General features: G+C 37.6%; 1 protein-coding gene across 2 annotated transcripts; it reads left to right on the top strand.

Annotated features, from left to right (window-relative positions):
• The first annotated feature begins 1,563 nt into the window (after positions 1 to 1,563).
• LOC122984740 (uncharacterized protein C14orf132) lies at positions 1,564 to 24,684 on the top strand. 2 transcript variants are annotated; one of them, XM_044355361.1, is made up of 2 exons: positions 1,564 to 1,721; positions 20,795 to 24,684. In XM_044355361.1, the coding sequence occupies exons 1-2, from the start codon at positions 1,695 to 1,697 to the stop codon at positions 21,011 to 21,013; spliced, it is 246 nt and encodes an 81-aa protein (XP_044211296.1). In that variant the 5' UTR covers positions 1,564 to 1,694; the 3' UTR covers positions 21,014 to 24,684. The 2 variants fall into 2 exon arrangements, 1 of the variants encoding a protein (XP_044211296.1); XR_006403969.1 differs by lacking the exon at positions 1,564 to 1,721 and adding an exon at positions 13,139 to 13,251 and having other exon boundaries at positions 20,795 to 20,894.
• The last annotated feature ends 6 nt before the right edge of the window (positions 24,685 to 24,690 follow it).

Below are 24,690 nucleotides of genomic sequence, written 5' to 3'. Positions count from 1 at the left end.
CCCCATAATTTACATCATCCTTTGGTAAAGACAGACTGCTTTGAAATACGTATAAGATATGCACAACTGTACACAAAAATAGCAAAGTCATGATTTATCTAGGAGAGCAAAATGACCCTCTATTCATTTAATCTGAACTCTCCTCTCTTTAAAAAACTGATGACAGTGCATCTACTGTTGACTGTGAAGTTATTTCACCTTTGTTGTTGGTAAGGTGAAAATGCCATTGATTGACCAGGTAACGTGAGTGCAAATTAGGTAATATTATAATATAATGATAAAATAATGGTGTTTACTACAGTGACAAAGTCAGCATGGACGTTTCTCACAGCCGACATTCTGACTTGTCAAAAACACAGAGACGAAACAAAGCATGTGAGTTCAATACCAGACAAGTTAAGTTTCTTTTAACTGTGAAAGTAACCTTTCCATAACCTTTATCCAGTAGTTGTTGTAGTCTAATCATAACTAAACCTTAATCATAAGGTGGCAGATCAGAAAGTTCTGATATGGCTCATATCAACATATACCCACATGTATGTTTAATTTTCAAACAGTCAGAGGCAGTTAATTTGTCAGAGTAAGGAAGCAGGAGTGGACCCAAATAAATTTTTTTTTACACAAGAAGCAGGGCAGGGCTGACGAGACTGATACAGGGCAGGTGAGGAGGAGTACATGAACACACAAAGGAAACACAGTAACAAAACCAAAACCCAGAAAACACAATACTCTAAATACAACCCACACCAACCTGTCCAAGAACCATCATGAACCTAAACTAAAGTATACAATACACCAGGCTAAACAACAAAAGGCAGTCCAAACCCACCGCCCAAATATAACAAGACCCAGAGTCCAGGCAGGGTGTGACATAATTGAACATTGTGGATTTCTCACTTTTCAATAAGCCAAAAGCAACTGCTAGTGAGTCATCTGCAATTATAAAAGTTAAAAAAGTAATTAATAATGAAAATGCTAGAAGGTATTCAGTCATAAGATACATTGCAGAGTTCTTCCTGCTGCTAAAAAGTCAAAGTAAAAACAGTTTTTGGAGTTTTAACCGAAATGTTCTTGTACTGATCCATAAAACATTAGGAAATATTTATAATACATTAATGAAGCCAATAGTTACATCATATAAACACTTTGTTATTCAAGATGTGTGCAGGGAAAAAGAAAAATGGAAAAACATGCATACCCAAAGATATGTTTTATGTAGATTTTCATAAGGAGGTAAATAATTAAAGGATCCATCTTTGGGATTATTGTATGCTTCAAAGTTCATCCAAAAGAAAGTGGCTGCAGGAAGATGTTGGGGGTAGCAGTGTCGAAAGAGCTTACGTGCAAAAACCAAACCAACAGCATCAATAATTCTGCCCGGTTTGCCTGGCATGCTTCAAGAGCCCCCCCCCAACATACACATCCATACAGAGCAAGAGGGAGAGAGAGAGAGAGAGAGGGAGAGAGAGAGAGAGAGAGAGAGAGATGTGCTGAGTGAGTAAACTCTTCCATGAACCATGAAAAGCACTCATTCATTATGTCATTATGTAGCACATCCTCAACTGCACTCATCCAGCGAAACATAGCAGTACAGTTTTAGAGACCTTGCTCATACTCGTCAGTGCTCTTTCTTCCCCAACAAAACGTGTTCCTCTCTCTGCACACTCAGGCTGGCCACCATCGATCCAGGGATCATGGAGTTATCACTGATGGCAGCACAGGTAAGGAAGTGGAACTAAGTTTGTCCATTACTTTGTGTGGCTGAGACTTTTAGGCAATGAAATCCAAAAGTGAGCTGAGATGATTTGACTGAGGAGGTGCAATGTAATGGTTTACAAAACAGATTACAGCTTTTGGAGGGCAGTGTTAGTGTCACATTAACCAAGAACAGTGGAGGAAAGTGGAGCTAATATGTGTTTTATACTGTATCAAATACAATTTGTGTGTTTCAGTTTTCTTGTATGTTAAATGCTTTGGCTTGATTTAAAAGTTACAGTAGCCGCTTTCCGATGTTTTTGTAGCCTACTGACAAAGTTTTATAATGATCAGGATAATAATCACAGATCACTCAGGTCATGTCAGATAAATATTAAAAGGTACAGAAAAGATGCAGAATAAGATGCATCTTACTCTTTTTTATCAGAAAATTGCAAAGAAAATTTCTTGAGAATAAAAACATACTGAGTAACTGGAGCCTTAGAAAAGTTTCTCCAAAACATTTGTAAAATGCATTTTTTTGCAGTTTTGCAGTGATGACTCATGAAGAGACAGTGAAGGAGTTTCTTCAAAAGGAGACATGCAAGCAAAGGCTCACATTTTATTTAAAAAACGAGTCGCTGTAGGTCAGTTTGGACTTCTGGGCTTAACAGACAGACTTGGATTATTTGCTCCACTATGTTACACGGGCTAAAGCTCATATTATATTTATTCTTCATGAAAATTAGGGAAATACAGTACATCTTTATGAAATTGCAATTGCAAACAAAACATCTTTCTGGTGTGTTTGTTTCCTCCTATCACAGTTACTGCAGTGGTCTCATCCATTCTGTTGTTCTGGATCATGCTATACTTGTCCCATTTTCTGCCTGTATCTTTTCCCTCTCTGTCTCCTCTGACCTGTAAAGCTGAGCCTCAAGTAGCCTAAGGGGAAAGCTTTGCTTTATGTTACAGTCCAGCTCCCTTTGTAAGGTACATGTATAGAGCTATGTAGTCTACATGTTTTTAAAGTAATTACTGTAGCTTTTAAGTGCAAGCACAACTCAAGTCCTACTTTTACTGTGTGCTCTCTTTTGCAGCATTGAATCAGCGCTACAGTACATTAATGCTCTGTTTGCAAGAGGAAGCATTAAATGTCTTTTCTTGTCATAATATGGTTTTGGTGAGTCCTACATATTTAATGTGAAAAGGTTAAGTTGTTCCTGACATTTGTAAATGAAAAAGAAGCAGACTTTAAATTAGTTCATAAAGTGAACATGACAAATTCTAGTGTCAGATTATTTTAATGGCACAATTATCTTGAAAATTGCCATTGAAAGAAACACAATAAATAAAGTTAGCTTCTGCCACAAAGACACAAATAAAGTGAACATGCTTGTGTTGTGGTCCGCTTGTCTTGATTGGCTTTTTGAAAGGTTTCAAGTTGGTCTGGAGCTGAACACTAGATGGCAGGATTTTGGACAGGACAGAAGATTAAGTTGATGTTGTGACAGTATTCTAGTGTGGTCAAGAGTATATTTTGACTGCTCCTGATGACATTTAAATTTATCACATCAAACCCTCTGCTGTCAGGCAGATAGCCACCTGAGTTGCCTGGTTAAGTGTGAAATTACTCCATCTGCTGGTTGCATCTAAAGAAAGCAAATCATTTTTCCTGTTGGGGAATTTTCACTTCTTGTGTGAAAATTAGTAACTTGAACTCTTATATATTAAACAAGACACAAGGGCACATCAGCAATGATGTTAATTAACTTAAGACCCTAGAAGATGTCGAATAGCAATGCAATCTGTTTGTGCACGTTACCTATTTCCTGCAGTGTACCCTGTCCAGCTGTGCAGATTTGATGGAAAATCTCTTATGATAGCCATCTACCCAAAGCTATTAAATCAACTAACCCTCTGTGCAAGGACATGCTAAAGTAATGACAACAGTTTACAATCTTCTCAAGGCTTTTTCCCACAAAATTTCAACTTATGGGTCCAGAAAATTGTAGGACAGCATTCAGTGTCCCATTTTCTAGTTTCTGGATCGGGCGATATTCCCCTTTAATTTCCTGAATGTTGCCACTGAGCCTGTCTGCACCAGACGTGAACCCTGTCCAGCTGAAGGAGTTTGATGGAAAGCCTCATCTGATAGCCATCTGTTCTCAGATAGTTAATCAGGTGGGCTCAATATGCGGTCCTTAATCACCCTACACTAACTGTCTCTGAGCACTCTGATGCCTTAATGTTCTTGCTTCCCAAAAGACATCTCCAAAACTTTGTTTCATGAAAACTGAAAAAAGACGGCAGTTTTTGCAGGGTTACAGAAACTCATAATGGACCTGATGATAGGTGTAAATTAACCCATATACTACATATTAAACTCCACTACATTTAAATGTCACTTTTTAAGATTTGGAATATCAGTACATCTCCAAGGTTTTATGACAGGTTCATCTGATGTTGACGTATGCTGTGGTGCTTCTATCACTGATGAAGTGGCCTTGAGCAAGACACAGAGCGCAAACAGGGACTTTGCCAGTGGGTGACCTTGTGATGATGACGTGTTCTCTCTCTCACTCTCTCTCTCTTTATCCTAAACCTCCTTTTTTTCTATGAGTGAACGTAATTGGTCTTAATTAAGTTATGTCTATCAAAGTATGTGTGATAGAGAGTTAGGTCAGATTACCATCTGCCTAAGAGTTTATCAGGTACTTCATGGGGGCATCTCGTTGACACTGATGGCAGATCTCATCCATAATGAGCTGCTCATCCTTTTAAGTGTTGTTGAGAAAGTGTATCAAGAACGTAGACTGTGTTTTCTTCTAAGCAACAAGAATTCCAACACTGTAGGCATGATTCAGAATTAGTATGACTCTATCTACCAGCACATGGAAATTAAAAACATGCACCTAGAAACTGGGACGCTACATGAATGTACTTTCTTCTATTCTATCTCTTCTTGAGATTAAAGTGAGCGGACAGCTTATTTTCTTTATTCATATGCCCTCACCATGTGTGAGATGCACAGTGAATGAATGAACGAACAAATGAATGAAATTTTTATTATTGTGTCATGCATACAATTGTATGCTCAGCCCACATGGGCTTACAAGACACCATAAATTCAGACAAGCCAGGACCAGAATACAGAGTATAAATTGTCAAACAGTAAAGAAAGAAAATAAAGAAATAACTAAAGCATCTTTCACCTTCAGATCTTCAGACCATCATTAAGTAGTGCAGAACTTCTAATTTACTGTCAGAAGCTTACTATGTATTACTGAAAATTCTTGATAAATACTAATTAAACATCAAAATATATTTTAACTTCCTATCCAGGCTTTTGAAATAAAGTTAGCAAACTTAAATACCACAGTATTGATATTAATGAAACAAGCATAAAATTTTAAATTCAAGGCCCTTTGCCTCGTGGGTACTGGAGTGATGTTGAGGTCTAGAAACAGCTGGACTATCCAGGTCATGTATTCCCTCAATAATTTTTGATTTATCAAATCCTGAGGTGTCAATATGGAATTATGGGGATATAAATGTGCAGTAGAGCTTTTTCTGACCTCTGTTTCTGTCTCCCTTTGATTGCAAAGTACAAAGTGATCGTCATTGATAATAGTGATGTTCATAATGCTTGACAAATATTCTGGTTCACTTTAAAGATGATCAAACTGTTTGGATAATCTTACAGCACATGGATGAGGAGGTAGGATGTCTGCATTGGCTTTAACTATGCATAAAGCACCTTTGTGTGGAAAAATGAGAAAGCATCTTTGCAATGTTACCTCCAGTGATAACCAGAGGATATGACTCTTCTGAACACATTAAGCTTACAAGCGGATGAGTCATGACTCATGGCACGCATAATATAAGCTCTGTAATGCTTTATTTATTCAGGATGGGTGGGATGACAGATTAGACACATACAAACACGCCAGACACGCATGTGGACAAAACCACAGTTGCACTTCTGTTATGTAAGTGAGTCATTTGTCAACACACACCTGACCTCAGTTTTTAGGATGGGGTCGGAAACTTTAATGTCTGGGTTCTTAGATGCCACGACTATACTTATTATTAAATGGGAAGCACTTTGGATCAACTTTGTTGTTTGTAAAGTGCTATATAAATAAAGTTGATTTGAATAAATAAAATTGATTTAAATTATAGCCTCATGCATTCATATTTTAATCATATTTAATCATTCTTTAATGACAGTGTGTGCTTTGACATGTCAGGTTAAGAGTTGAGAAGGAATTTATCAACTAGTTAAAGAATATAAAGACAATTCTGACTTTAAAGCACATGAATGTAAAATGTGATATAATTTTGTTGTCTAGAATCGATAAAAAAGATCAAACCTGAGGTTTAGAAAGTTAGAAATATAATAAATGAATGTCTCATGTCATGAGCCTGATTGACCCGTAAAATCATTACATAAAAGTGTATTGTTTGAATGAAACCTTATCTGTGTAGTGCATTTAATCACGTAGCTTAAGCTTGGAATTTGAAATGCAGCAAACATTTTCTGGGACACCTTGGCAGTTTAGTATTATCTGTGTTGCAATGTCCAAATGTTTTGTTTTCTTTATATTAGAGGATTAGGATAATCTGTCTCACACAGCATATATCACTTACATTACATTATGTTAGAATGTGGCTTGACACAGAACTCAGAAACATCCCTGATATGGATGTAAACCAGTCTGTATGCTTAATATACCAATACTAAGTATTACAAATGATGGGATCCTACATAAACACACTATTCTTTTATATCAAAGATTGCTGCATTGTATAATTCAAATGTGATCAGACTCACAGATGACGAAACATGTTTATAGCACTCTTATTAATTCATAACTGTGATGATGATGATTATTTCAGACTTTACCTTTGATTGCTGTTTATTCTGTTAAAGATATAGCATAGAGAAACAAAACTTACAAGTGCGGTAAAAGTAAAGCTATTAAAAAAGTGGTCTCAGTGATTTCACTCAGATCATGGAGTATTCAATGCTATAACGTGACTCACTCTTTTCTGATTTGTAAAGTGGGGAAATCTGGGACTTGCTCTTTAGGTGAGAACAAGAGGCCAGGTTTCATGAAACGCACTTCACATCTCAGCGCGTGTAGCAGTAACAGGGCTGGTATCTGTTCAGCAGAGCACAGAGTTAATTAAATGGAGCTTAACAGAGCGTAATCATGAAACGTACTGTATGGATAGAGTGATTGGAAGTGCAGCGTATACAGTATATAGGGATGCATTGTGTCGGTGTGCAGTCTCTGCACGCATATCTTTGTGTGCCTTTTGTGTGAGTGTTTGCTTGCACACTAAGAGACTTGCGTTAGGTTGACTGCTTATGTGCTTTAGCTGCTTCAGGTTTATGCTTATACACTAAAACCTTCTTTTGATACCATAATATGTTGCTTACATGCGGAAATATATAAAAAAGTTCTATATGGAGCTAGTTTTCACTGATTAAAGATACTTTATCTATTTCAAAAGGTAGTACAAATTTTATGGTTATTATACTTGACGATTAAACACATTTTTTCACACTGCTGCAAGTTATGAGTTGATCATATCTTCAAAGCGGCCTTGAAATGATGGTGTCTTTGTAATTTGCAGACTAATTTTTGTATTTTAATGTTTTGTATTTATGTGTCTTTGACTGGCGTCATGGTTTTATATATGTGTTTGAGGAACACACCATTGAGCCTGATGATTATATGTACTCTTGTGCAGAGTTAGTATATTCTTTGTGTTTTTGCCTTTATTCAATAGCTGAGAGTAGAGACAGACAGGAAACAAGAGGAGAGCAAGCAGACCTAACCAAATTAATTAATTCATTCATATTTTACCTGTGTAGGTTGTCCCAGTGTGAGTGATTTTACTGTATGTCAATGTATGCGTACATGAATGAATATTTATTTTCGTGTCATACCATTAAAGTAGTCCATCCCACGTGGGATTACATGTCACGCAATAGTACAATGTATAAATAACAACTTCCAGCGATTGACATTCATGTTTGAAAGGGAAACAAGTCACTGTTGCAAATTACACAGTGTATCGAAAAAAAAACAAACATGGTTTACATAGATAAACAATATAAAAGCAACCTATATCTTGATTACCAGGCATTGTCCAAATACTCAAGCATTTACATAATTTCTTCCATAAGAAAGTAATCATTTGAATAATCTCTTTCTGTATATCATCATACTGTATATATGGACACCTGTACATGAATGCTTACAAACGTCCCCACAAATGCACCTTACAGTATGTGCATGTATATGACTGTGTGCGATTGTGTGTGTGTGTATGCATATGAAGCGTGAAGGGTCTTATGAAAGCTGGATAACATCACTTAATGATGTCAGTGAATGCTTTTCTTTGCTCGTCTGTCAGGCTCTGAAGCCCCGGAGAGACTAAATGCCCTTGCATGCTTACCCATTATGCCTTCTGTGAAGACCCGCCCCCTACTCTGCCTCTGACTGGCTCTGACCCTGATATTTTTACCTTAACCCTAACCATCTCACTCCCTATGCCTAAACCTAACCAATCGGACCCTTGGGTATCTTCATCGGACCACAAGGCATACTGGGTAAGCATGCCTGACAAGGGCATTTAGGCTCTCCCTCTGAGGGAAGCCCCCAGCGAAACTAAGCAAAGATTCAACTAGCCATGCAGTGTAAGCCTCTCTCTCTCTCATCCTCCCCCATCTTCTGTTGCTCACCATAACCTACAGACCGGACACTTCTCTCTTCTCTCACTCATCTTCTCGGTTATTCTCCTTCTTTCTCTCTTTCTTACGTTATTCTTACTCCCTCCATTCTTGTCATGAGTTCAGTGAGCCCAGGTTCCCTCCGGACATACTCTAGCAGCAGTATTTTCTTTTCATCTCACGGCTCAATAACTTGGAAAGTATGGAAATCATTTTCAGCTGCTTTCTTGATTTGGTTTGCTCTGTGTCCATTATTTCAGGGCAAAATCATCATCTCATGAGAGTCATTTGAAATGAACTCAATCAAATTTGCTTTTATTCAAAAGCAAGACCCACTGGCAGCAGGAGACAGTATCTGCAGGTCCTTAAAAGGTCTTACAATTGAGTTATTTAAATTTATTGCCTTATTAAAATACTTAAAGTTCCTTTATGGCATTTTTTTGATGTAGTGACAGATTTTAAACTAAAGTTCATTTTGATGTAAATTTGAAAGAAGATAGAGGCTCTAGCTGATAATTTAAATTCAGTGATTTAAAGTGAAGTTTTAAAGTGTAAATGAGATAAAGAAAATACACTTCACCAGTGCTCTTTGTCCTCTTTGTCCTACTTGAGTTTGTCTTACTTTGCTGAATTTTATTTTATTTTTAAAAAAATTTGATTTAGTCTATGTTGAAAACTGCTGCTTATTCCATCTCAACAAACCAGAAAATGACTCATTTTCAATGTTTATTGCTTTTTTTTCTGTCTCATTGGCAACTTTTAAGATTAGTACTTCAGTTTTGTCCTGGGCTGGGGGTTCTGGACCGGTGCTGCTGAAGCAGCATCAAAATACTCAAACTCAATCTCAAATATCACAACAAATGTTGGCTGGATTGCCATGAAATTTAATACAGACATTCGTGGTCTCCAGAGGATGAAGCCCTCTGACTTTGGTGATCCCCTGACTTCTCCCCTTGCAGGAGGTCAAAATGTTTCAGTGAATTATCTACGCTTCCAGGTGATGAATCTTAGTGACCCTTACTGACCCTTCCTCTGGCACCACCACAAGGTTGACTAAGATGGTAAACATTGTCATTGTGAACCGCTGTGTCTAAGTACAGCCTCACAGAGCTGCTAGTGTGGCTGTAGACTTTGTGTTGTAACAATGCAAATGTCCTGAGAAGAGAATAAACTAGCAATAATTAGAGATTTCTATAAGATTCATACATTATAAATGAATATAATCCATCTCATATACATCACTTCAAATTCTGCCACCAAAAACTTTATCTGCTGGCTGGACAATAAAGTACAAAGGTCAACTGAAAAGGAGAGAAAAGAGTGGTTCATAGTATATTCAGTATCTCCAGTTTATACAGTATTGTCTCTCTTCCTTGACCCTTTGTAATCTTTGTTTCTGTTCATCTCTTTTCTTCTCTGTCTCTTTCTGTGTTTTTCTTTCTACGACAGATGTTTCAGAAGGAAGAGTAACATCTGGCTGCTGTAGGGCTGTTTATTCACCCTTTCATTTCTTTCTCTTCTGACCTCCCCCTCTTTTCTTTCAACCTCGTTTTTTCTGTTAAAGCCATCACAGATGGAGAACCAGATTTTTCAGCCCTGAAAATATATATTTTTGGAATTTAAAAACTTCACATGTAAAATGCAATTATGATCCTTCTCTTCCTCTTCTTGGCAAAAACGCACAAGGCTGAAATATTCCTCTCGCCAGGAGCAAACTTCACGTCAAGAGCTACATTAATAGCTTGTGAAACAAATAGCTTGTGAGACAAATGTCTCATAAATGATAAGTGAGTTCTGGCCCTTTTCGCTCTCTCCCCATCCTTGGCTAATTATAGGAGAGTTATTTTTTTCTTCACCCAAAATTCCCTTATTCCGCTCAAATTCCTCTCATTTTAAATAACCCCAAGCCTCCAGTGTGTTGTAGTTTGTGTGTTTGCGCTTCCAGTGATTGATGAATGTGTGTTCCTGCTGCATATGTGTGCGCATTCATTTGTGTCTTGTGTGTTTTCATGTGTGCATGTATGTGTGTGTGTGTGTGAGATCACCAGAGGCATTTGCTGGATCTCTTCTCAACTTAGAAGAACATTATATAACTTAATAAACCACCACTTTCCTGGACACACACACACGCACACACACGCACACACACGCACACACACTCATACACACACGCACATACACACACAGAATGGAGGCTTATACACAAGCAATGCATGCACCTGTTTATATACAGCAGACGCAGACAAATACATGCAAACACATACACATGAACATGCAGACAAAGACTACACACTTGTTCTAAGCCTCTATAGGACACACACTCGTACACACTCAAAAATTATGTTGTTGTGCATTTGATACGTCATGCAGCAAAGATTCCTCATTTTCAGAGATTTGGAAGATTGAAGCTGTATGTATGTTTTTGTCTTTAATCCCACGAGGCCTGCAGCAGTGCAGTGCATACTATACAGAGATGTCCTGTCTGTGTCCTATCAGTGATTGCATCAGGATGATACAATGGACAGATGGACAGATGGTAGGATGCATGCGGCAAGCAGGGAGGAATGGGACGATCTATAGAGGGAGGAAAAAACAGAACTACAGATTTAAAGAGGGAATAATTAGCTTTTAGCAGTGGAGTTTTGTCAGGTATGCTACGATATAGAGTGTGTTACTGCCTAGTGAAATGCATTTGATGATGCAATTGATCAGCTTAGAAAAAAAGTGAATGAACCACAGAATCATTAACTATGAATCTTTGAACTGAACTGAATGAAAAAAACTAGAATCAGCAAAGTGATTTGTAATTTCCATCTTTAGGTGAGACCACTGGAAAGAAAGTGCAAGAGTAATATCAATAATTTACAGGTGGCGACGGTGAGAGTAAATGGGAAGGAGTGAGGAGTTTGCAGAACAAGAGGGAAGGTGAAAGAAGGAAAAGAACTGTGGAGGTAGACAGGGTAAAAAAAAGTTTGGATCTTACTCGATGTCATGTAGATGGGACTAAAAGGTGGTGGAGTCGCTGTGTGGCAAAGACAAAGGTGAGAGACTAAGCAGAAGGTTAAAGTGAGAGATTGACAACACAGAAATACAATAAAGAGGGAAGGAGAGAGAGAGAGAAGGGATAAAGACACAGAGGAAGAATGGCTAAGAGGAGGAAAGACATGATGTGAGTAAGAGAACACATCATGGGGTCACTGGAGTGTTTTTATGCTTATCCTCTGATAACCCCTTCTCTTTTCCTACTGTATATTCTTTCTTTTACACTTTTTAAATTTAGTAATTTAGAGTTGTGGACAGAGACAGAGAAAGAGAAAAAAAAGATTTAGGGTGGATTAATGGTAAATGGCATGTTTTTTTGTTTTTTTGTGATAACAAATGTGCTGAGATTAAGTGGAATTATTCAGATGATTTTTTTCTTGTTTTAACAGAAATTAGTCTTGAAAGATGACTATGAGACAAATTACGTGCTAATGTAATGATGATGTTTTCTGCAGTGATACACACGGAAAATGATGCACATGAGCAGAGAGACACATGTTCCCTAACCTGTGCCTAATATGCATTCATCCATACGCACAGATGCATGCTATTAATATTTGCACATCACACACACGGACGCACACAAATATGCATTCATACAAGGTCCCAACATACAGCTGCATGTCATATGTACATCTATGCATGCATGTAAAAAAACACAATTACACACAGAAAGCTTCATGTTTTAATTTTAATTTTTTTTTGATTATGTTAATTGCTGATACCTGTGTGTCCTCACGGTCCCAGATGTAGAAGCAGAAAAGCCGATCAGCCTGGTGACTCAGCAGCATGTCATGTGCTCTCGATGCTTTAAGTTCAAATCTGATTTAGGATGTTTGTCACGTCATATGTATCCAGTCACCTCATTGTTCCTGCTGTTTGCCATTATTGTTTACAGTAAAGCTGAAGCTCGGAAACACTATCTTTCAGTTTTTGTCCAATGTGATATTGATAATTTTAAAAAAAAAATTTCAACTACTCTATAATAGATGTTTGACAGGTTTCTCCTTCACTGACATAAACTTGAACCTTTCATACGCCTGACTGGATGTAAATACCAAATCCTGGCACATCTTTGGTCTTTGATTCTGACTGTCTCTATATTGATAAAAGAAGGTTTCACAGGACAGGTTTCAATAAAAGTTTCAGGTGATACCATGCAAATATCACACCTCACAAGTTTTAACAGTTGTTAACAAGGTTTTGGAATTCGGCAGGTATTGTATGACAGGGATCAAATCAGTTTTCAAGGGGTTGTTTCTACAGTATGTCATGATGAAAGCTGGGCTAGAGAGATGCAGTTTGGCTGTGTGAGGCTACAAACACACAAACAAGCTCAGCTGTTTGATAGATGAAAGTGTCTCCTGGAGAACTCTCCTCTGTCACCAACACACACTTTTTTATACACCTACACATGTCCGCGATGTGCTTTGTGTCTCTCTTACTCTTTATCACGCAAACAAACACACACACACACTTCCCACCACATATATTGTACACCCACATTCACAGCAGGATCTCTAAATCTGTCTCACATACACACACATGCTCTCACAGTGTACGCTCATCGCTCTCACTCTCACTGGGAGGGATCTCTCTCTGTCTCTCTCATACACTCCCACTATCTCTCTCTCACCCAGGGAGTGAGGTCTCTCTCTCATGAAGTGATCTTTCTCTCTCTGTGGATGCACTCAGTCTCAGTCAGAGTGTAGGACGGGACAGACAGGAACACCAGACCTGAGCTCTAACTTCATAGACAGCCAGCAGTAGGTACAACTCTCTTTCTCCTTGTGTTCTCTCTATGTTCTATATATATTTTATGATGCTCTCCCATCTGTTTTAACCCAACACAAACTATTTGTCTGAGCTTATATTCTAACTGCAAAAAATAATTATAAATCTATTGTAATAAAAACAACCAGTTAATGACCTTGAATAGTAGAGTGATATGTAATTTTTGCATTGAAATTTCGTATATTAGATTCAATCAAAACCACCTGCAGCAGATGACGTCTTCCTCTCCACCTGCAGAGAATCAATAATACATAAGGATGTGGATGAGGAGCAGTTGACATGATACCAGCCAGTCTAGCACTACCACTTTAGCACTCTTGTAACATTTTTGTGATGCTTGGAAGCATTTTTGGAACAAACTACAGGAGTAAAATCTCTAGTTTCACCAGGCTTGTCATGCAGGCCTGGTGCTTGTCTTGTTTTTTTGCAGGTAAAATTTGTGTGTTTTAGATTTTTTTTCTCCTCAAAGAATTTCTTCTGTATTCAATTTAAATGTGCCTATGTTACCTATGCTGCTTTTTGGTCTACTCTTGTTTGTATGTTGACTGACTGTATGGTTTGATTGATGTGTGGCTGTCCTGAGCTGACTGGCTGTTTTATCAGCTGTGTGTGGGCTACAGCACTGCTGTAGCAGCTGGTATCAGTTTTCTGTAACTCTGCCTGGCTGGTATGCTGCTGAAATAGGATGGAGGAGCCACCTTACTTCAGGTTTTGATTTTATTAATTAAAATCCTTATTATCATCTTTTTGCCCTATCATGTCAATGTATGTATCAAACTTATGTTATATAACTTTACAAGAACATGATTTAAGAGTAACACAAATAAAATAAATAATATCTATAAATAATCTTTTCAGTGATTTTCAAATAAACACACTTAACCTTTCTTTGAAAGTATTTGAAACTCTTCATGGACCATAGGTAGTAAAGTGAGCCTAAAATGACAAAATCTGAAGCAATTTAGTGTACTTGGGAATTAATCAATCAACAGAAAATTAATCATAAACTATTTTCATAATCAATTAATCATTTTAAAATATTGTTTTAGTCTTCTATGATAGTAAATGGAATATCTGCAGGTTCCAGATGTTGGTCAATGAGGATTTTTTGCTATATTCTGACCTTTTATAGACCAGAAGAGTAATTGAGAAAATAATGAGGGGATTAATAAATTAATATATTTGTTAGTTGGAGCCCTAAAACTATCATGTCAACTTTTCAATCAAGTATATATTGTTGAAGTAATAAATTATTTCTTTTTATCAATAAACAGTAGATGCATTGAAACTGTGAAGCTGCTGTAGCACCAAAAGAGGTCAGTTGCTTATATAACTGTAACTTTACTCTGAATGAACAGATTGCCGCTTTCCTACACAGCTCAGTGTTGATACTGAGCACAGTGACTGTGTGTGTGTGTGTGTGTGTGTGTGTGTGTGTGTGTGTGTGTGTGTGTGTGTGTGTGTGTGTGTGTGTGTGTGTATGAGTCTGGGAGCGCTCCTGTTCCCACCAATCATTTGATGTGCTTCTTTATCTCCAAAGCAGACGCTTGCGGAGGAAAACAGACAATGGACAGAAGTGAATGTTACATCCAGCTGTAGTGTCTACTGGCAATGCAATCCTTGCAGCTGGCTTATAATACGAGTCTATCTGAGTCCTTTAATCTTATATTTTTAACCTATTTTTAACCTTATAAACCATTAATGCCATCCATCCTAGATGTTTAGTCAGTGGGAGAAAATTATGTGTAAATCCAGTAAAGTGTCAGAATCTAATGGGAACGTGCAGAATTTTTGAAATGTAGATGACAAGTGACAGCTCAGCTTGATACAAAGTGGATCAACAAGTCATCCGAATCAAACAACAAAACATGTTGTTCCATGTTCTCTAGAAGACACAGGCGCTCTCTGACCTGAAGCCGCTAGCAGCATGATGACATCATTTATTTACCAGTACCCTCCAAAACGGTTACAAATCAACTCTATCCTGTGGTTAAACTTCAGGCACAAAAACAACTTCTTTAGATTTAGGGAAAGGTCATGGTTCGGGTTAAAATGACTGCGTCATCGAGGTTAGCGGATTTTTGTCGTCATGGTTACAGTAAGGAACACTTTAAGGTTAGGGAACGATTGCGGTTAAAAGAAACCAACATTGTCCGATCCACCCACCCCGACCTTCTCTCTCTATGATGACATCACACCACTTTCTCCTTTGCTCTGGAAAGAAAGAGTCATAATTCCTACAGACTTGAATGTAAACAAATGTCGTTTTTGGCCATTTGCTGAAAGGAATGATGCTGTCGTTTCTCTTGAGAAGACAGTCTTAAGTGGATATTGGGCATTAGGAGCAGCAGCAGATTTAGTTAGTAAATTTCCTGTTTCCTGTGTGTTAATGACAAAGTCACTTTTTAATTAGCAACAGCAAACACACACATCTTGAAATATGGTCACAAGCATTTGAATACCTTATTTTGAATCCATTCTGTGTAGTTAGTGGTAACCTACAGATTGATTTCTTTCACTCATGACATATAGTAGCTTATGGTCATGTCAGTTCAGCAGGAAAGACATATTTTAAGTTATTGAATGTGTGCCAAACATTATCAGTGCATATAATCCACCTAATTACCACTAAAGTAAACGGAAGGTGAGATTACAGATTGTTTCTCGTCATACTAGGATCCATTGCTTTTAGTTGACCATGCAGAGTTGCAGCACACAGTAGGTATCCAGCCTTTTGATTTTAGACCATACGATTCTAAAAACAAACTCATTATTTCTCTGGATAGTTTGTCTTCTAGGCATATGGTGTAACAACGCTTGCACATGCTTGTGCTCACTGCTGTTTTAGTTGATGACCTTTCTCTGCTGTTTTACTTGTAGAACGAGACACAGCTCCTAGGCAGAGACTTTTTAATCAGAAGGTGAAGAAGTTCAGTGTTCCCTTTAACAGAAAATGTTTTTGTTTACAGGTTGGGGGTTGTGGAATCTAATATTTGTGTGCTTGGTGTTCCTGATATGTTATGTTATATTCTTACAAAACCAGCACAAGAACAGCAAAATTTACCCCAGTCCCTCCCTCCAGTCAAGATAAACCCTTTGAGGCAGTTTTAATTAAATATACATATTAAGTGGCTGATGTGGGAGCTCTTAAAGTTTTCTCATAAATTATGCTGCCGTATCTTAACGGTTGCAACATTTTAGACTCTTTTTTTTTTTCATTTCTGGGAAGGAAGGAACACACGCACAGACACACACAAACGATGGTTGTGTGTGGTACAGGATGAGATGAGACAGATGTGCATGAATAATGATGCATAATGGAAATCATCATTGTACTATACATCAGTGGGATTTAATATATACCATGTGAGGCCTGGAATCCATACCTATTGGCTGGGACATGTATACAGGTCATAGATTATAATTTCGGATCAGCCTCCATGTGATGTGTGAAGGTTTTGACCTTTGATCGGAGGAAATGTATTAATTTTGTATACATGTGACCCAGATTTCTTTGTGGCAGTATATCTGTTTTCAAGTTGTTTAAGTTTTAAATTGATGACTCCTGATTCTCAACCATGCTTTTTTCTATTTCCCAGTACAAGTTGCCATATTTACATTTATTTCTTAGGCTGTATGTTCTGGTCTTTAAGGGAATGAGGTTTTATAGTGCTGGGTTAATTGTATCTTAGTGCCTCTATATCTTGTCCACAAACAGTTTTGAAACTTGACAGGAAATTGTGTGTACCTTGGCTGGGTTTAGGACAGACTGAAGAAGCTGATTTGGCCAAACCGAACAGGTATTAGTGCCCCACACCTCCACTCAGACAAGGCAATGTTTCAACCCAGTCTTCATCAAGCAAATTACCAACATGACAAAGAGCAAGGCATATATAGACACCAGAGTAGTTATGCCAACATCATCACAAACACAGTTTCTGGCAACAACCAACACCTGATCAGGATGAGCTCATTATCAATGCCTGAAGAAAGTCACAAAAAACAGTCATAGTTCTCACAACAGTATATATCCAAAGAATGTCCCAATAATTAATGAATATTTGTTATATTTGTTAAAATATATACAATGAGAGAGATAAATGCAACATATTAAAACAAGACTTTGCAGATTTTTTTGTTTTCACAAAACCTTTTAATCAATATTTAAAGGAACAAATAGCCCATGGTTAAAAAGGACACAATTTAAACACCAATTCCAAGAGAAGGAAAAAAAAGAGAAAAGAGGAAAAAAGTGGGGCAACTTTGATTACCCAGTCACATTATACTGTTCAAAAGCACTCCAATAAATAATCCTAGTCTCCTAAATCTAACTATGTTAGTGTCACTCGACACCTATAATCCAATGTACAGACACTCTGTTTTTTCTTTCATTTCATTTATTGCCATGCACCTGACCTAAAAATATCTCTAGCAAAGAGAGATATTTTTAATCTCTTTGATATTCCTCTCTGTTCATGTCTGCTTTGCAATGTATTTTGTAATTGCCTTCAAGAAGTCATTCATTTTCTGCTCTTTTTATAACATTAAAGGGTTTGGTCACTCAAACCACACACACACACACACACACACACACACACACACACACACACACACACACACACACACACACACATACACAAACCCCACTATATTTTCTCACTTGCGTCATGTGCTATTGATCCATACAGATACTTAAGATTTAATATGCTGACATTTTAACTATAACATTTGCATCCCAATACATTGGGGGTGAATTAAATTTGAAGGCTGTTCAGAACTAAGTCTGTGAAACGTAAATGAAAATATTTGTGATTTGGCTGAACTGGCCTCTTAATTGTTGAATTACTCATAAAGAAATCTCAGCTTCCCCATTCAATGGACCCTGAAAAAGCTATACATCTATGCTTATTTGTGTCATATATTTCAGAATTTTTTCTGAGGCTCTCTCTTAACCCGAACTTAACTTGAGCAATATCAGATTTGACTTTTATTTCTCAACAGTCAAAGCACAAAGTGTGGCTTTAACATGCTGAAACACCCCCAAGTTAAAGGGTCAAATGCGGTTAAACCAGTCAGAGTGAAAACTGGAATTATTAATGGCCACTGAGCTGTCTGTTTGTGTCACAGACTGTGCAGCTTGTATGTGTTTGAGATGGAGACAGTCAATGTGCTTGTGTTGCTGTCTTTTTTGCAGTTAGCGCATGTAAAAAAACAAACAAACAAACAAACAAAAAAAACAGTACAGTCAGTTCATACACCTGAGTTCACCAACCTCGTGTCTTTGTGTGTGTAACGCAGGTGTCACACCTCCAGAGTAAAGAGCTGGCAACAACACAAGCAACTAAAGGTGGAGGTGGTTTATTCGACGTGTGTGTGTGTGTGTGTGTGTGTGTGTGTGTGTGAGAGAGAAATCAAAGCAAAAAGTGGAGCATGTACATGTATGTTTTCCTCTACTGAGTACATGGATGTTTTACGTTATTAATCCCACTCCTCTGGGTGCTATGGAGGCCCCCAAGGGACAGACACATCCAACATAGACAAAAATTGTGATTCATTATCTGCTTCACTTGTTTTTTTTCTTTTTCCCTGCTATCCTTTGTGTCTTTGTGTGTGTAAGTAAAGGATAACTTCTCTTTTCCCTATGAATGTGTGGCATGTGTCAGACTTTGTTAATCTATTGAGAATTAATCCCTTTGAGATGCTGATTTCTCTTCACACAGTACAGTAAAGCTGTCCTGAGACCAGGCACAGCTGTGAGGTTAACGTCCTAAACAGGACATGTTATTGTTCAGCCATGCCATCCTTATCATTGTACAATTTGTTGAAGGCCAGAAAGATCTCATTTTTAGCCTTTTAGAGACAAGAGAGGGTCATACATGCTTTTATCACATCTCGGCTTGACTACCGTAATGCCCTTTACGTTGGTGTTAGCCAGGCTTCCCTCTCTCGCTTACAGCTGGTCCAGAATGCTGCAGCTCGTCTTTTAACAGGGACACGCAAGCGAGAGCACATTTCCCCTGTACCGGCTTCCTTTCACTGGCTACCAGTACGTAGCTCCAACCTACCTCTCTGACCTCTTACAACCACACATCCCATCAAAGTCAATCAGGTCTGCTGACCAGTCGCTTTTGGTTGTGCCATGCTCAAGGTTGAAGCACAGGGGTGATCGTGCCTTTGCTGTTATAGCCCCCAAACAAGTTGCCTCTGCATATTAGACTGACTCCCACACTGCCTGTTTTTAAATCCTATCTTAAAACTAATTTTTATTCCTCCGCTTTTAACTTGGTGTGTTAAAACCAAGAAATGTCTCTTTGTCTGTTAAACCGGTCTTTGCGTCTTAATTGTGTTTCCATGGCCTTTGTTATCATGATTGTACAGCACTTTGGTCAACTGTTGTTGTTTTTAAATGTGCTTTATAAATAAATTTGATTTGTGTTATGGTTTGTAAATATCTGGACACATAATGAAGATTAACTGACATAAAAAGCAAATGTCCAAAAAAATTTAGTTTAGCTCAGCAAATAACTTGGAAAACATGATTTCTAAAACTATTCTGTTAAAGAAAAATGTAACTGTTGTCATGTGTCATTTTGTGGTTCATTTGTATTGATTCTGTGTGTTTATAGCTGTGTTGTATTTGTTTCTAATAAAAATACAAAATACATCTTACAAAGACACACCTGCTAGTCTGTATTGTAATATTCTGCATTTATTCTGGTTGATTCTTTCCCGAGTTAAAGTTAAATTTCGTCTTTCTGTCTCTTTCTCCGTGAAGTCTTGAGAAAGTTAGTCTGAATCACTGAACTGGAGTTTTCAGTCCTATCCATGGATTTACATTCAATTTATTCCAGACTTCTTACAACCAGAATGATTGAGATCAATCTTAAAGGGGACAATGACATGCCTTTTGCTTTTCATTTATATATTGTTATAATGTCGGATAAGTATGTAAAACATGGTCAAAGGTCCAAAACTTGAGCTGAACATATGTAAAAATGCTCCTTGCAAATCAAAAGGTCAGACTTCAACCTGCTCTAAATGCTTCGTTTGAAAAATAACCTCTACTTCCTCTTTGAACTGACGTCAGAATGTTGGCTAACACTCACAAACGGCCTTTGTTGCTAAGGTTGTTCACATTGTCCACTTGCATATTTTAGATCAGATTCAGGCTCAAACATGTACAGATGTATTTGAGAAGTTGACATTTTGAGTGAAGAACGATAAAAATAAGGGAAATCCAACTACTATATTATTATTGTTTGTTTACACAGCTTCCTGAACTTCAGACTTCCGAAAGCTGGCTAAGCAGAACAGAGTGGGCTCATCAGGAGCTAAAACGGCCTGTTTCAGACAGAGCCAGAACTGAGAGGCTGAGGGAAGGTTTTTGAACTGCAACTCATGCAAAGATATTCCAGCAGAGCCCCAGAATAAAAATACAGAGCTGGAAATGTGGATGATACACGCCCTTTAACAAACTTTAATCTGAATTCCTCTGTCTTCCCTCTCTCCTGGTAGCATTTCCCGGCTGTGAGTGGGGCCTTCATGGATTCCCCATATAATGGCAACACGTCCTTGCAGACGTCCACCTCCAACCTCAACGCCAGCTACTCTCGACCCTCAGAAACAGAGGACGATGGTAAAGTGTCCAGTGACACCATCTGGCTGTGGATTGCTGTGCTGGCAACCATCGGCAACATAGTGGTGGTGGCTGTGGTTTGTGCCTGTGCCTTCTAACAAGATGGAAGAGTGGAGCAAAAACACTGATGATAATGAGAAATATTGTATATCCTGAAAATATATTTTTCTTCAGAAATTATAAAAAATAGCCTTACTTTTAGATTACTGAGCATGGATTTTTTAAGCTCTAGTTTGAGGTATGAAGGGGAATTGCATGGGATTCTTTTGGACACTTTTGACATTTTTTTCGACAAAGAGACAAAAGGAAAAATATTTAACTCAAATTCAAATAGGGAACACAAAAAAAATGAAATTATGAGGTTTTAGGTACAGTATTTACCTATTTATTTAAAGTGGTAAACAGGTTGATATAATGATCTGATAAAGAACTTTTTCTGTTCAGTTCTAAAGTGTAATATTACATATAATATATAAGAAAACCCAAAAAAATAAGGTTGAATATTTATTAAGTAGATGCATCAAAAGGGACATCAACAATCAGACAAAGAATACTGGAAAAGCCCAAACTCAGACCACACACAAACCAAAACGATACCCAGCACCACACACCCACCAATTCAGATAAACCAAATTAAGCCTATAGATCTTTTTATGTTACCCAAAAAGCTTTATTGACAATCCACTTTAAATTCAACCTCGTCATCCTATAAGAGCTCAGTTTCAGCTACAGTAAATGCCTTGCTCAAGGAGAGTTTCACTCTTTCACTTAACACACTCAGATTTTGTCAGCCTGATAAGCGATTTCAACCAGCACACTTTGAATAACAAGCCTTACATAAACACTTTCACCTGAAACTGTTAGATGCCACCATAGTTTATTGTAAATTTTACCCCAATGTTACAGTGAAAAGTTTCCTTATTTAGCCATTTTTCATTTCCAATATAATGCATGACCTGGACAAAACCACGTCAAATAGTTTAAAAACTCATGACAATTACTATTTTATTTAGGGCTTGTCCTTTTATGTAAGCTATATTCATCAGGCTTCCAGTTAAAATTAAGACCAGTAAAACTACTTGTCCTCAGACTTGCCTTCACGACTCTAAATGGGTCACAGTGATATTTATTTTAGCCTCCATGTGAACAGATTATTAACATTTTTTAATGAGCATCGGCCCCAGAGCAAAATACTAAATTTATTCATTTTGGATTCCAGGCTGAAAAAAGCTGTGGCCTTAACAGTGGTGGTACGATGCTTGCCAATGGTCAATTGGTTATGCAAGCCAAGCTGGTGTTATATAAACCCCTCCAGTTCTGTTTACACCGCAGGCAGAGGTCAGCGTCAGATCTACAAGGATTAGACAAGATCATAGCTTGATCTCTTAGTGGGATCAGAAGCCAGAAAGAGATCCACTGTTGAAACTGCACATGATTTAGATTGTGTGCGATTTAGTGGTTAGTGAAGTCAGAGCCCTGACCTGTGACAGACAGTGTGCTAAATGATGACCCTTGATCAAAGCGCTGAACTTCAACCTGTTCACTCAGATAACTGTCTAAAAAGTTATTACTTATTACTCTTCTTTTTTATTTTAGTCTTCTATTCTTACATTTTCCAGCACCTAGTTTATTTACCTGACTAATTCAAAGTATTCTGGCCAATGAGAGCAACTGACCATTCTCTAAATCCCACCCCCTGGTTACTGTTGCTATGCCTGTCAATCTGTCCATTTCTGCTCCCCAGATTTTCAGTTTACAATGATGACACTGGCAAATTTACCACTTGAAATTCTTAGCAATTTTTGAAACAATGGGTCTTTGATTTCATAGTAGACAAAAGCAGTTCCTCATTTTAAATGGCAATGGTCAATTTTGCCGGCTGAAATTACAGAGTGACAGCTGTCACTAGCTTTTGTCAGCTGTAGCTAACTAGTTAAGCTAATGTTAGCTCCATGAGTTGGTCAGACATGCTGTCTTTACCTCTCTAGCTGACTTCTTAATGTTTCAATGTTTTCATTTTAAAATAAGAACCCTGTAAAAGGGTCTATATTATGCTAAAGGACTGAGGCTATTTCATGTCATGTTGGAGTTACCGTAATTACAAGTTTCCGACTTGACTTGGAGGTTGACGTGAATGCTCGTTCACGTCAACATCCTAATTACAACTGGGAAAATGGGATTTTTCTGAAAGCTCTGATATATCTGACTTGGCACTTAATAATATACCAAACAAACCAAACAAATATGAAAGCCTCATGCCTGCCAAAGTCCTTTTCAATGTCAATGTATGGTATTTTAATCCCTCATATGACCAATTGTTATCATAGAACCTTCCTAAATTGTCAGATGACGTGAACGCTAGCAAGTCCTTAACATGGGAATCTTTCCACTCTTTTACATCCATCTGACATAGTGTGAACACGGCTTAAAGCTGCATGTCTAGTTATGGTTGCTAAGCAATGATTGGACAATCATTGTTTGGGAGAGGGGTTTAGTGAACGGTCAGTTATGACGATCCCATACTGGGACAGCAGTTCCCATTTATATTTACATTAGTTGATGCCTCAGCAAATTGTAGTCTTACTGTCCACAAATATTTACACTAATAGGTCATTTAAAACATCAAATTCAACTAGCACGCATGCCTTCCACTGGAAGAAAATGTAGCACCCTTAAAAAATCCAGAGGACACAAACGGCTGGGCAGTGATTGACCAGTGATTTGTTGAAATTTAACAAGCAAGGAAAGTCACGCAGGGATATTTCTCTCTGTCAGGGTTACTTTTGTGGCATTATAAGGAAAAATACATCATTAAAAAAGGCAATGCCATTCGCTTTCAGCTCCCCTCAAATCAATCTGAGATTGTTAGTGAAGAGATGAAATTTCATAAAGCTGATCCGGAAGAGGCAAATGAGTAAAAACAGTGAGGGTAGAAGAAGAAAAGGAAGAGAACATGGTGATTCAATATGACAAAGATGGGGCTAGACCAGGTCAGATGCAACCCAGTCTCACGTCAAAATGTGTAATAGCTATGTTGGTCCACAGCGCAAAATCTATTAGTTTCACAATAATGGCTCTAAAATTGTGAGAATCACATCATGTGACTGTCAAGTTTCTGTCTGTGAAAACAAACAAACAAATAAAAAAATGGCTGACATAACTTTTAGTCTCTTTAGTCTTTTAGTAGTGGAAAATCCATTTCAAGTTAGTTTTCAGCATTAAAATGCATTTTGATAACATTTCTAGTGAGAAATGTGCATTTTATTTTAATTATCTTTGTTCAGTGAATGTATATGATGTTTAGTTTGTCAGTTATTACGAAGATTTTTTCAGGCTTTCTATCGTTGCTATGGTGGTTGCTATGGACGCTGCTATTGCTGAAACCACATAGTTGCTTGTTATTTGAAGTTTTGTCTTTGTGTTGTGTAGTTACTTTAGCTGTTATGTTTTTGTGCCTAAAACTAAACAAATCTTAGCATAAAGCATCTCACCATAGAGGTGTCAGGTCTGGAAATTGTTTTATTTTTACACTGGTGAGGCACTGACAAATGATGTTGTGTCACATCAGAAAATGCTACAAGTTAAAATTGAAATGTTTTGTTGTTTAATTTTGAGTTAACATTGTAGTTAATATGGTAGGCTATGTGAAAATTGAGCTTCTTTTGATTATACCCTGTACATTAAAACACTTCATCACTAGTAGCAGGTATATATGTTCTAATGTTATTTGTCATGCCGCACAGTCTCAGATGACTTACCAACATACTTTCGTGCA

This window comes from Thunnus albacares, chromosome 6, assembly GCF_914725855.1.
Source record: "Thunnus albacares chromosome 6, fThuAlb1.1, whole genome shotgun sequence".
Classification (NCBI taxonomy): Eukaryota; Metazoa; Chordata; class Actinopteri; order Scombriformes; family Scombridae; genus Thunnus; species Thunnus albacares.
Note: the sequence above shows the minus strand (reverse complement) of the source record. Positions and strands in the feature narration are given on the sequence as shown.

Excerpts from the sequence above, each read along its gene's own strand:
- LOC122984740 (XM_044355361.1), top strand. The coding sequence starts at position 1,695 with ATGGAGTTATCACTGATGGCAGCACAG. Across the intron at positions 1,722-20,794 it reads TATCACTGATGGCAGCACAG|CATTTCCCGGCTGTGAGTGG; the intron begins GTAAGGAAGTGG and ends CTCTCCTGGTAG.